We start from the raw sequence: 12,826 nt of genomic DNA, 5'->3' as shown, positions 1-12,826 counted from the left end.
GTTTTCCAGGACCTGGAAAGATTTATTTTATTTCCTACATCTAAACGTGCTTTGAAAGAACATCTAGAAAAGCACAAAAATCTTCTCACTATATCAGCTGTGAATATTTCTGTTCTCCCAGAACATCATAAAGGCCTATAGACACTGATATTTCTGCCCTCAGCTCTTCCTTGGGTAATATGTCCTATGACACTTCTCTTGCAAGACTGTGCAAGCACCATGATTTTTGACAAGTTGGTGCTGAAGAGCCTGGTACTGCAAACTCCTGGTAGCAGCTATTCAAGAGACCATAGGCTCCAGCTCTTTGCTTTCAGTACCCACATTGGTGTGTTCAGAGCTCATTCAACAAACTTGACCTGACACTGCTTTGTGATGTGCAAATGAAGCTGCAGTCCAAGCTGGTGCTCTTTAGCAGTTGCCTCCCACATCATCCTTGAGCTACGCCAAAATGTTCCCAGTGAATTGGCTGAGGAGCTCCCTCCTCAATCATGGTTAGCCTCTGCTGAGTCGTGCCCTCACACAAAGAGACGTAGTTTCCCTCCAGCCAATGCATTGCACAGCTGATTTTAAAAAGGACCAAATGCTGCTATCCTAAATCCTCCTAGATCCTTTCTCTAGCCCAAATGATTGCAGAAAAGCTCAGTCTGTCTTGACGAGTTTACCGTTTCTATGTATGTAATATGTTTCTTGGCATGTTTCTTGGCAAAATGGCAGCTGATATAGGACTAAACTTCTGTGGATCTCAAAAATCAGAGGTGAGCTTGTCTAACAGAGGGTATGTAAAATGCTGGTCTCATGCAAGTGATAGCAAGTATGTTTTCAGGGCTTAGTCTGCTTTCAGAGCAGAGTATCTATATGCTATCAAGGCACTTGGTTAGCAGCTAAATAATGATTTATATTATGCCTTTTATGTTTAAACCTGTTTTGTTATTACTTTAAATCCAGTGAGCAGAATGAGAACTTAAATACAGAGAAGAAAACTCTACTTAACAGACACTAAGATCTCTTTCTCAGGTGTTGGTCCATGGTGGGGGACCTGCAGACTGGACAGAACCTCTCTATTGGGACAGGGTGTGACTACAGAGCAATTGTGGAACATGAGATCCTGCATGCTTTGGGATTTTATCATGAGCAGTCGAGGATGGACCGGGATGACTATGTGACCATCTGGTGGGATGAAATTATTACAGGTGGGTTTTGACCTTCAAGTCAGGTTTTGTTAAGTGCAGACCCATCAGTATCTTATTTTCCCTCCTAGATTTTAAGACCTTCTTAAAGATATGGTTTTAGAAACACTGGGCCACACCTGAGACCACTGTAAACCAATCTGTAGATGTAGCAGGACTTTGATACAACTTCTCTGGTCGAAGACCAGGGACTGTCTAAGGCCAGAAGAGGGAGGCCCTGCTTGGAAATCAGAAGACTTTATTTCCCATTGGCTCCAGGACTGGTCTGCTCTCTGATTTTGAACAAATCACTTCCCCTCTGTATGAGTCTCTTTTCTCTTGCTGTGTAATGCAAATTGTAAACTTACTGGCATGGTAAGCTTTGAGGTGGCGCTTCTTTAATCAAAGGTCTTCTCAAAATCTGAAAGGTTTTTATACTCAGAGATTCAGTCTTTCCTGAAACTGGAAAGATTTACTTAGTACATGAAGAAGCCTCAAAGTGACTAGATCGGATGAGACACATAAAACAGGGCTCTAGCCTGCTCTCCCCTGCCCAGTGTGTCTGCGGGTTCTTGCCATCAGCCTTAGTATCGTCAGATTCAGTGGCTTTATGAATTTCAGCAAACTCTCCACAGTGCCCCTGGTCCCTAGGCAGTTTATCCTGCTGCCTCCTGTGAGGTCTGGTTCCATACTACTTAATGATCATATATTTGAAAAAGGGTGAATGGGAGTCTATAAGAAGTTCTGAAAGGCACGCTAGCAAATATTAAACTCTTGTTCCCGGTGATGGTGCTTTGCGATGCCAGTGATGGTGCCAGCTTTGCAGTTGTCCTGCAATTGCTCATGCTCTGTGTGGACAAACTGATCACTTCAGTCTCCAGGTTTATGCACTCACCATCTTTGCAAATAAGTGAAAAATACATGCAAAATAGTCATCAGAAAGGAACAAGATTCAGGGACCACTGTGGTCTCTTTTGGATAGATAAGAACTGCTGGTACAAGCAATTTCCACTGCCCTCCAAGTGCAGTATCTGATATTTTGAATTGCTCCAAGTTGAATGGCCATGTGCATTCCTACTTGCTTCTACCCTGTACGTGTAATCTCTTTTGGGGTGGCTGAGCAGTAGATGGGATGTGGATATTGATTTTGCAGACCATCATTTTTATTGTTATGAACAGCACTAAAAACAAGTCACCTTATCACTAACTTGATCTCATCTTGAATGATGGTGATGAAGGTGATGATGATGATAGTATCTAGACTCTAACTTTTGGGCCCCTTTTTGCTATGCACTGTAACTAATCACCTCCAAAGCAAGAAGAGTTACAATGTACTTATAACACACTATTGTGAGCTCCGTGATGTACAGAAGTATTGAAAAGCTTGACAAAACAGTGCCAATTCTCCATGCATTCTTTTTTTTTTTTTCTTTCCAAAAAATATATCATTCAATCCTCTCTCAATGGACTTTGTTGTGACACTATTTTGGATGGAGTCCTGGGGCTGGTCTGATATCATTACAGTCAATTCCTATATTATGTGGGTTTCTACCCATACTATAAAATCTCATTTTCCAGTTAGGCAAATTCATTAAGTAGAAAACTTCTACTGAAGCCACCTGAAAGATGTCTGCTCCTCTAAAGGGAAATGAGGTTGATATGACTGTGCTCTGTGTGTGTGTGCACATCTGTTCCCGCATTAGTGATCCGCAACCCCAAATTTAATAGCATGGTAACAGTTTTTGTCATAATGCATTTTCATAAACTGCAATGCAGATAGCTGGCTGATGAGAGAAGAGATCCCCTATTCACGTTGCTGTTGACAGAAAAGCTAATAAGCCTATTAGACTTCAGAGAAAACACACAAGACAGCCTAATGAAATAGCCTCCTTGCTGTATGGTTTATTTCTTTTAAAAACACACAGAAGTTACCCTTTGCCTGGTAATGATCTTAAAAACCAGCATCATTACACATGCCTGTGTCCTGCCAAGATTTTTCCCCCAGCTATAAAAAGTGATAGCACTTAATTAGCAAGATTCTTACCCTTTTTGATAAAAGGTGCAATTCAAGTGTCTGTAAGAAAACAATCCCAAACTCTTATACAATCTCAAGCCTTGGACTGAAGACCTTTGCACGCAGAATGGACTTGCAGAAGAGAAAGACAGCCTTTACACAGAGAAGCTGTAATTATCCACCGAGTGCAGTCATGTGCTCTTTATTCTTGGAGAGCGAATGCCAAATATTCTGAAAATACTTGTGGTTGGAAATGCTGGCAATCTCTCTTTACTTCCATACCAAAATATGTGAAATGGCTCCCTCTCTCTGCCCTAGCAGACACCTTCATAATGAAAAGCTTTCTCTAAGAAACCATGAGAAACATGTTTCCAAAAGACATTTCAATAGAAATATCATTGAATATGATATGAATATGAACATGAATCTATTCAATAGAAATATCATTTTACCCTATTGTCAATCTAGGGTAAAAACATTTTTTTTTTCACAGATTCCTAATGTATTCTTTGCTTCAAAGAAGAACAGAACCTGGAGGCACTCCAGGACTGTCATACCTGTCCCCTTAATAAGTGGAAGGCTCCAGGGCCTCTCCTTGTTCATATATGATCTAATATCCTAGGAAACATTTGCATCAATATTCACAGCCTCTGGAATGGAGTACATTAATCCTTAAACTTAATCCTTCAGGATGCTTAGGTACTATTAGACCATCTAATCTGACCTCCTATATATCCCATTCTTTGCAGCTCATTGATATTTGATTTTGAACTTACTGAAGTCACATGTGAGGGTGCAGAACTGCAAGCTAAAGACACTGCTTTGTCGTCCAAGTTACTTCATAAACAAATCTTGCTAAATTTGAATAATTTATCATAAAGTAATTGCTTTCAGGTATATCAATTCTGTCTCAGAAAACTGTATCCAAGAGGCCATGCTAAAGCCATTTCCTTTCCAGTTCCTCTAAAAATGAATTCTGTTTTTTTACCAGACAAAGAGCACAATTTTCTGAAGTATGATGACAGCTTCATCACTGATCTGAACACCCCCTATGACTACGAATCATTGATGCACTATGAACCACTTTCATTTAACAAAAATAAAAGCATCCCCACAATCACAGCGAAGATACCAGAATTTGATGACATAATTGGACAACGTCTGGACTTCAGTGCCATTGACTTGGAAAGACTGAATCGCATGTATAACTGCAGTAAGTCATAATTTAACCATGGCAAACTGTTTCTTTGTTTATACTTGAGCCTGGCTGGTTTACCTCCCTTATGTCTCTAAAACCACAAAAGCTCTTCTCAGGTCCTCTTGAGGCAGTATGGGAGAGGACCTGTGGTGTAGAGACCCAAACTGTTTATTCCCTCCTTATCCCTCCCTTTGGCTCTATTAACTGTCATTACTTTTGTAAAAGTTCAATTAGTCAATGAAACTCAATCCGTTCACATCTTTTCTTCCATGTTGTTGGAGGTGAATGCAACTGTACTTTGTCCTCTTTTACTGGCAGTCGGTCTCAATTAGACTATTTTGCACCCGAGATTGGCTAAGTCTAGAGTCTGACACTGTCTAGGTTGTTGCTAAGCTGGTTTGAAGATGTGTGATTATTAGCGAGAAGTTCTTGTCCCCATGGATCTGCCAACAGAAGCATCCACTTGCAAGCAAACTCAGCTGAACCAGCCTAAGGTAACTGGGTGGACTTTGCTTGAAGTGGAAGAACAGTGCTCATGCTCATCAAGCAGACAAGTGAGCCGTGAAGAACAATAACCTCCAGCAGAGGAATGGTTAAATGCAACACCACCACTGTCCACAAAGTGACTTGTCTCTCCAAGGCTTACAAGCAGGCATAAAGATAGCCACCACCAGTCACTGTGCTCCAGCTGTGGCGTGGGAGTTTTTTAACCTTCTGCAAAGTGGTCAAATGTTGGTATCTTTATGCAGGGAATCCTTCCAGGAATCAAACTTTTCCTCTTTTGAGTCTTTGGGCTCACATCTGCTCTGGGTTGTCTCCTCTACACAATGTCTATACTAGTGTAAACAAAACCCCCTAAAATCAGAGCAGAAATTTTAATGAGATACTACTTTGGAGGTAACCATGTATGCATTTTTTTTCAGCTTCAACTCACACCTTTTTGGACCAGTGTTCTTTTGAGTTTGAAAATATCTGTGGCATGATTCAGGGCACCAGAGATGATCTAGACTGGGTCCATCAACAGAGCAGTGCTACAGGGCAGGAAGACCACACACTTTCTGGGCGCTGTAGAGGTAAGACGAAGTAACAGAACACTGTCCTATGGAAAAGGGGTTAGCTGGAGTAATGGTCCCTTGTGCATGTCTGTGCTGGTCTGTGTACTTTAACTACAGTGTCTTTAACAACTTCTCTGAACCTGTCATAGTCAACCCTTGAGAAAACCCAGCACTGGCTACTCTGAAAATACAGGATTAAATGACTATATTTAGAATACTAACCAGCAAACATTCGAGTTGTAATGTTTTTAATGAAGCAAAAAGCCCTTTTTCTTTTCACGTGTCTTTGCCCTGTGAGTGTGTTTATGGTTGCACTTGTGCTTTCATTAAGCTTTTTCAACATAGTGGAATGTTCTCCACGCTAGCAAGATAAAAGGGGACAAAGAACAATCTTAACTAGAGGCCTTTTAAATATAACCTGAAAAAGGATTTACTGCAACTTCCAAAGTCTGAATAAGAATTATGTTACCCCATGATAAGAATGAAACAGCACTCGTAGCCACTCATAAATGTTGTGTTTGCAAAGTGAATGATAAGCTAAGTTTGAGGAGTGTTGGTTCTGGAGGTAGAATAAAGTTGCGAAGTATTTTATGATAGGAGTTTAGGGATAATTTTCTTTTTCACATGGTAATTTTGCCATTTTTCAGAGGAATAAAATCTCAAAAAGGGTGGAGTCAGCCCCAGTCACAGTTGCAGGGTGCTAGCTTACAAGTGAGAATAAAGATTAAATCCCAACAAGCAGTTCTGAAAAGCAAGGGCCTGATCTGTCATTATTTAGACAGGGTAAACTACTACAGACTTAAAAAAAAAAAAAGTTACTTTTGTGGTAAATTTTGCCTAAGTACAGAATGAAGGAATCCTGGCCTAAAGCACATTCAGTTGTGCTTTGTTACTCTTTGGTAAAGGAAAAATTTGACTTGCTGCACTCAGGAGTAGACTATTCCCCTTATGTGACCCACCCACTGGAAAAAACAGATCCTCAACCTCTTATAATGCTGGTATTTGTTGATCAGGTCCAAGAATGCAATATAACTCAAGAAAACCATCTGACAGCTTCTAGAAGTACATGCTCCTAACCTCATCTGACTTTTTAAATTCTTTCTCTCCTTTTTTTTTTGCCCACATAGTATAATTCAGTAACTGAAAAATAATTTTGCTGAGTTGTTTGAGTTTATCAGGTAAAATCCAATTTGTCTAAAGTAAGCACTTAACTTGCACTTATGCTTTAGCATCTAGTGACTCAGTACAAAATAATCATCGACGTTATCTGAAGAGTTAATGGAGAGGGGTTGATGACTCTGAGGATCTCCAGAGTGTCTAAATGAATTGCATGAGCAGGGAGTGTCTTTTGGACGCCTTACAATGACCCTTGGTTCATTCAAATTTAGACATTTTTGGAGAACTCGTTCTGGAGTCATCTGAAGTGTGGGCAAATTTTAGGTTTCTAACACAGATGGATCATATTTGCCCAAACAGTTTTTACTTCTTGGGGTTTTGACTTAATACTGGCTAAACCGAAGGAGGGAAAGTACAGCCTAACATTTAGAAAGGAGCTGGCAGCCTGGCTCTGGATTTGATCCCTGTATCCCTATGCTGAAGTCTGCTAAGGACGTGTTCTAGTTGCCATAGTTGTTTAATGTTGCCTTTACTTGACTTTCTTATTAAAAAGGAGGTAGAGTCTAGATCATCTGGGGGTTTGATACCATAATAAATTCAACAACAAAGTTAGGCACCTGAATAAAGCTCACAGCCCTGTTTCTCACTTGGAGCAACAGTGATCATACTTATATTTAACATACTTAAATTTAACATAAACTTAACTTATGGTGAAGTGTCATACATGTGCATAAAGCAATTAGGTATCTTTGGCAAGGTTTCTATGGGTGTGAGTTTGAAGCATTGCTACCGTGTGGGAGGTAATGGAGAATATTCCCCCGACACGGTTAGAACGAACATGATAAACAGAATGGCTCGAACAGCTCCACTAACCATGCAGGAGGCTGTACTGTGTTCATGCAGCTGCAGGTTTAACTGGTGATGCCCTAGATGTTAGCTTGGACAAGAGTCCTAGAAACCAGCTCCCAACAGAGGAAGCTTTCACACAACAGCTAAAAGAATTTCACTTGTTAATTTAATCATAGACTATAATGAATAACGAAAGAGCAATGCAATACAGATAAGACGTGATAAGTCCATATGGTGATACCAAGATAAGATATATGTGCAAATGGTGAATCCCTTGTAAATATAAGGATAAAAGTAGACATTTCAAATCTAAAGTAAAGAACACTTCAGAAAATTTTGGTGGGAAATTAAACTAGAGGGGCAGGAATTCTTAAATAATTTCCCCAAACTGAGAAGCTGAATTTCAAAAAGTCTTTGGGCAATCTGTAAAAAAAAGCTTTTTCATGTTCAAGGTCAGAAGAGTGTTAGTTCCATGTCCAACTCTTTTTTATTATCTTCATTACTGATAAGAAATTATTTTACTCTTTGCAAGGTAATATAGCATGTGATCTCTAAGATTGCACCTTTAGATTGTCTTCAGTATAAATCAAGTAAAAAATATGTTCAATGTTGCAGTCAGCATTGAATCCTCTGTCTCATATCTCTGACATCCCTGAGGCATCCAACTTCCAACTAGACCAATTAATGCAAAATTGACATAAGCTGCTAGCAATGAGTTCCATATATATGCTAAACTACTAGTCCTGTTCTTATCCTGGTCCGTCTTGGATGGTTATCACATACCATTTCCTCTACTATTCATGTTAAGTACTATACTTATGCCTACTAAAAAAGTGGAGTGGAAATGATAAATTTACACCATGCAGCTAGCAGGAAACCTGGAAAGAGACAGCGGCACTCCGCACTTTCTTCACAGATGCTGGCTATTTCATGTACTTCAGCACCAGCTCTGGCAAGGCAGATGAGGTGGCAATCCTAGAGTCTCGAATCCTTTATCCAAAGAGAACTCAGCAGTGTCTCCAGTTCTTCTATAAGATCACAGGAAGCCTTTCTGACAAGCTGATCATCTGGCTCAAAGAGGATGATGGCACTGGAAATGTTCGCAAGATGCGGAAAATTCAAACCTTTCAAGGTAATGCTGGAAATATGAGGAATATATAGAATACTGGGGGAGGAAAAGTTATCTTACTGACTCCATGAATGCAGTGGATTGGCTCAGAAATCAACAGATTTTCCCAAAGCTACCAGAGTATCTTGCAATCCGGCTAAGGATTTTGGTATTACCTGAAGGCATTTAGCAATGGAACTGTGGGTTGTAATAATGTAATTTAGGTGCTCCACAGCAGAAGCCACAATGTTCCTAATAATGTTATGTTACACTCAGTGATTGAGAGGGACCCCAAACTCTGCTGGAGATCAATTGACTAGATCTCCACTGGCTGTTTGATGATCTAACAGTGAGCTGTCCAGATGCAAATACCTGTGCTCATCTGCAGTCAGTAAGAATCCCAGCCTGATTTTCATATGGTTGGAAATATAAAAACATATGTAATTTTGGAAATGTGAACTGAGTTCCCATTTTGGGTGATTTTGCTAAATAGAACAAATTCAGCCACTGTGGCACTATGCATTTATGTTGTCAAAACCCAAGACCTGTGACAACCTGCCTATATCAAGCTGCAGCAGTTTGCAGGGATGGATATGTCCCTGGAAAAGTGGCAGCAACAGTTAATTCTAACATATTGGGTCATAGACTCCCATCCACTTGTTATGTCTTGGCCTTTAGACTGTTGCCCTTTATACTAGAGATTGTCATTCATGAATGTGTGAAGAGTTCCTAATACAATGTGTCCAAAGCATTTAGATGATAAGGCAATGTGAGTATACTATAATCACAATATCAACTTAAGATCTCTAGCCCTCACGACTCTGTGAGAGGTCCAGCTGTCTAAAAATGCAGCTGGAATTGATGGCTAGGAATAAGCTGTTTCATAACATCACTAATCATGCTGATGGCAATGTTTTGCTTTCCTTTTACCAAAGCGGATAATGACTATAACTGGAAAATTGCCCACGTAACACTCAACGCTCAGAAGAAGTTCCGTTACCTCTTTCAAGGACTAAAGGGCAACCCCAGGTCTTCATCTGGTGGGATTGCTATCGATGATGTCACGCTGACAGAGACCCCCTGTCCCACGGCTGTGTGGGTGATTCGGAATTTCAGCCAAATCCTTGAAAACGCATCAAGTGATGTTATTCAAAGCCCCCGGTTTTATAGCCCTGAGGGTTATGGTTTCGGCATAACTTTGTATCCCCACTCCACAATCAGTGGCTACACTCGCATTGCCTTTCATTTGTGCAGTGGAGAGAACGACGGTGTCCTGGAGTGGCCAGCTCTGAACCGCCAAGCTATACTCACGGTGCTGGACCAGGACCCTGACATCTTGAAAAGGATGTCCTCAAGCAAAAGCTTCACCACAAGCAAAGACCATGTTAGCTCAGGTAAGTGGTGTCTACCCGGAGGAATGACGAAAATGAAAGCCAAGGAATCCCAGTCAGAGCACTGAGTGTAGGACTCAGAGCTGGGCAACTTTGGCTGCATTTCCCAATTTGGGACACTTCCCTGTGTATGGCTTTCCTGTGTGTGACTCAGAATTCCTGCCTGTGAAAGATCATCTAATGTGAAAAGTGACACACAGAAGGTTGGTGTTATTATGAACAATCCATGGGATATCTGAGTTTGACTCTAAATACAGAGTTCTCCTAAGAGCTTGCAATTCCCATTCTACCTATGGTTTGCCCATTATGACAGGTGACATATCAGCACAGGATGGTGCCATGCCAGCAGGGTGCTGTATTCCATTACTAAATCAACAATAATTTAAGTTAAGACTGCATTTTGGAGGCTTGGTTAACTTGAACATACATGGTCTGAATGCACAGGGTTCACACTGTAGCTGTATTTAAGAAAAAAATACCTGAAAACACCTGTGAGATCAGTCTGCAGCCTTTGAAGCCTGTCTTGCCTGGGTGGATGTAGACTGCAGATTATGAACTCTTTCAGACAGGGGCTACCTTTTAACTCCAGGTTTATATAGCACATAGCACCATAGTTCCACAGCCACCCCTAGGATTCCCCATGGATGTGGCAATTCAAAGAAATAAGAACAGGACAATATTGAGTTTGGTACAGAATAAAATACTAGAGATGAGTCTCCATCCCTCTTCACTTTTTCCAGTGGAAGTTTAGTACACACTTTTTCTACCTACTACTGGAGGTTTTAAACCTTAGGTATGAATATGTTTAACAGAACTATAGCAATGAACAAAATCTGCTGGACTCTAAACCATAGGTACTTAAAAACTGTTGAGGAAGTGTCCTTAAACAGGAGGGAGCCCTTAGCTGGTGACAACGAGGAGGTAACTTGCATTTGGTTAGTCCTCAATGAAAGGGGTGTTTGGAATTTCAATGCCCTCACATAGACTAAGAGGTCCTCATGCAGACCATATCCAAGGATCTGCTGGCACCCAGAATTTGTCAAGCCTCTGTGATTTGTTTGGGCATTTCAGCTCTGAACTTGATTTTACAGCATAAATCCCATTTAACACTGTAATGCACAAAAAAAGTCATGTCATACTTCCAGCTGCAGAACTTTGTGGTTCTTATTCGTCACTCATATTCTCTTTGCAGATACTAACAGAACCTTAATATGGGACAAACCATCAATTGCTGGAAAATTTGATGCCTCGTGCAATTGCTATAGAAGTGTACCCTGGGGATGGACTAACTTCATATCCCACAGCCAGATGAGACGGAGAAGCTTTCTGAAAAATAATGACCTGATTATTTTTGCAGAATTTCATGGTAAAGACCCTCTTCCTGATTCTCCTTACAAAAAGGGTGATTCTTTCTCTCTCTTTTCATACATTCAAGTAACTATTGCCACCTGTCTCTGAGACATCTTTTCTTCTAATGGGGATCAACTTTTAAAAGCATTTCTGTGTCTTAGTTTCAGGTGGGTGATGTTGACTAAAGTGATTGTGGGTTCAGAGGAATCTAAATGGCAATGATTTACTGAAGGTTAACTTCTTAGACATCTTTAAGCACCCTAACCAGTAGCTATGTCCATATCTAAGCATTGAACATACTAAAAGGCCTTCCTTGTTGTGTTTATTTTCAAACAGAACAGCCACACTTGGCATAATTTTTCAGAATACCACTGATTTACCTAACTAGTTACCATAATTTCAGTATTATTTTCTACCTTGTGCTTTAAATATACAGAACTTGCTGTGGTATGGCAAGAGCTCTGTAAAGGGCAAACTGTCAAGGAGTACCCTGCAGTCCACAAAGCGCCCTGTGAGCCCCTGGTATAAAGAATCCTACATATAGCATCACTCACTGTTATCTGATGTCTTTCTCCTCATTTTTCTTCTTTAAAAGATCTAAGTCACCTCAATAACACTGAAGTCCCTGTTGGCCCTGGACAATCTGCCTTCATGGAAGGCCTCATTCTTGAAAGGCAGAAGAGAGCAGCCCAGGATATGGAGCCCGTTCAAGACCAGCTGCCTTATCTGCAAGACCCATGTGACCCAAACCCTTGCCAGAATGATGGAGTTTGTGTGAATGTGAAAGGGAGAGCAAGCTGCAGGTACCACAGATCTCTTCCCTGCTTGCCTTGACTTTCTTCTGAACCAAATGATGCAGCTAATAAGTATTCAGAGCTACAGACCTCAGAGGTCTGAGCCACTAGGTCTTCAAGGAGCAATAGGAACAAAACACTTCACTGCAGTGATTTCTACTAGCTTCTACTAGCAGCCATAAGGGGAGGCAAACGTGTGTGTGTGTGTGTGTGTGTGTCCACCAATTCTGTAGTGCTTCCAGGGGATGTAAATAGCCTCCAAACAAGGTGGGGATGTTGTGACGTGAACCCCTCTAATGGGAACTGCCCATCCAGGATAGTGAGTGTGAGGACCTTGAGGTGGGCCTATAGGGCAGGAAAAAACTCCTGATCCATGTGAATCTGTACTTTATTTTCTCAGGTGCCCATCAGGACAAGCCTTCTTCTTTACAGGTGAGAGGTGTCAGTCAAGGCAGGTCCATGGGGACATCCTGGGAATGACAGTTGGTGGAATTGCTGGAACCATTGTCTTAACCATCGTCCTCATTTCCATGATGTCTAGAAGATAAAGAGCTGCAGGGGGATAAATCTCAGCCTCGTATTTTTCCATGGTTCATAAGACCTCAGTTTTCAGTGAAAAATGGTGACTATAATTTGTAGAAGACCAGTCAGCATATGGATGAAATGCTCTATCAACATCTTGGCAGCAATCTGTTTACTCTGTAGGACTTGGCAGTTAAAGAACTTCGTGTAGAACTGCTGCCTAATGAAAGTTCATACCCTGCCTCTCTTGTGTATTCTTTGAA

At 40.9% G+C, this 12,826-nt stretch overlaps 1 protein-coding gene across 1 annotated transcript in view; it reads left to right on the top strand.

The window, feature by feature from the left end:
* The window catches only part of LOC103913199 (meprin A subunit alpha-like), a 15,017-nt gene extending 2,397 nt beyond the window's left edge, over positions 1 to 12,620 (top strand). Inside the window, exons 7-14 of the mRNA XM_009319668.1 lie at positions 1,015 to 1,190; positions 4,172 to 4,393; positions 5,302 to 5,451; positions 8,315 to 8,530; positions 9,442 to 9,900; positions 11,090 to 11,263; positions 11,843 to 12,050; positions 12,442 to 12,620. Coding sequence (XP_009317943.1) covers positions 1,015 to 1,190; positions 4,172 to 4,393; positions 5,302 to 5,451; positions 8,315 to 8,530; positions 9,442 to 9,900; positions 11,090 to 11,263; positions 11,843 to 12,050; positions 12,442 to 12,589 — 1,753 coding nt within the window. The 3' untranslated portion in view covers positions 12,590 to 12,620. The remainder of the gene's footprint in view (positions 1 to 1,014; positions 1,191 to 4,171; positions 4,394 to 5,301; positions 5,452 to 8,314; positions 8,531 to 9,441; positions 9,901 to 11,089; positions 11,264 to 11,842; positions 12,051 to 12,441) is intronic.
* The last annotated feature ends 206 nt before the right edge of the window (positions 12,621 to 12,826 follow it).

Source organism: Pygoscelis adeliae, unplaced genomic scaffold (assembly GCF_000699105.1).
Source record: "Pygoscelis adeliae isolate BGI_AS28 unplaced genomic scaffold, ASM69910v1 Scaffold121, whole genome shotgun sequence".
Classification (NCBI taxonomy): Eukaryota; Metazoa; Chordata; class Aves; order Sphenisciformes; family Spheniscidae; genus Pygoscelis; species Pygoscelis adeliae.
The sequence above is the reverse complement of the archived record's forward strand: the minus strand, read 5'-3'. Positions and strand labels throughout refer to the sequence as shown.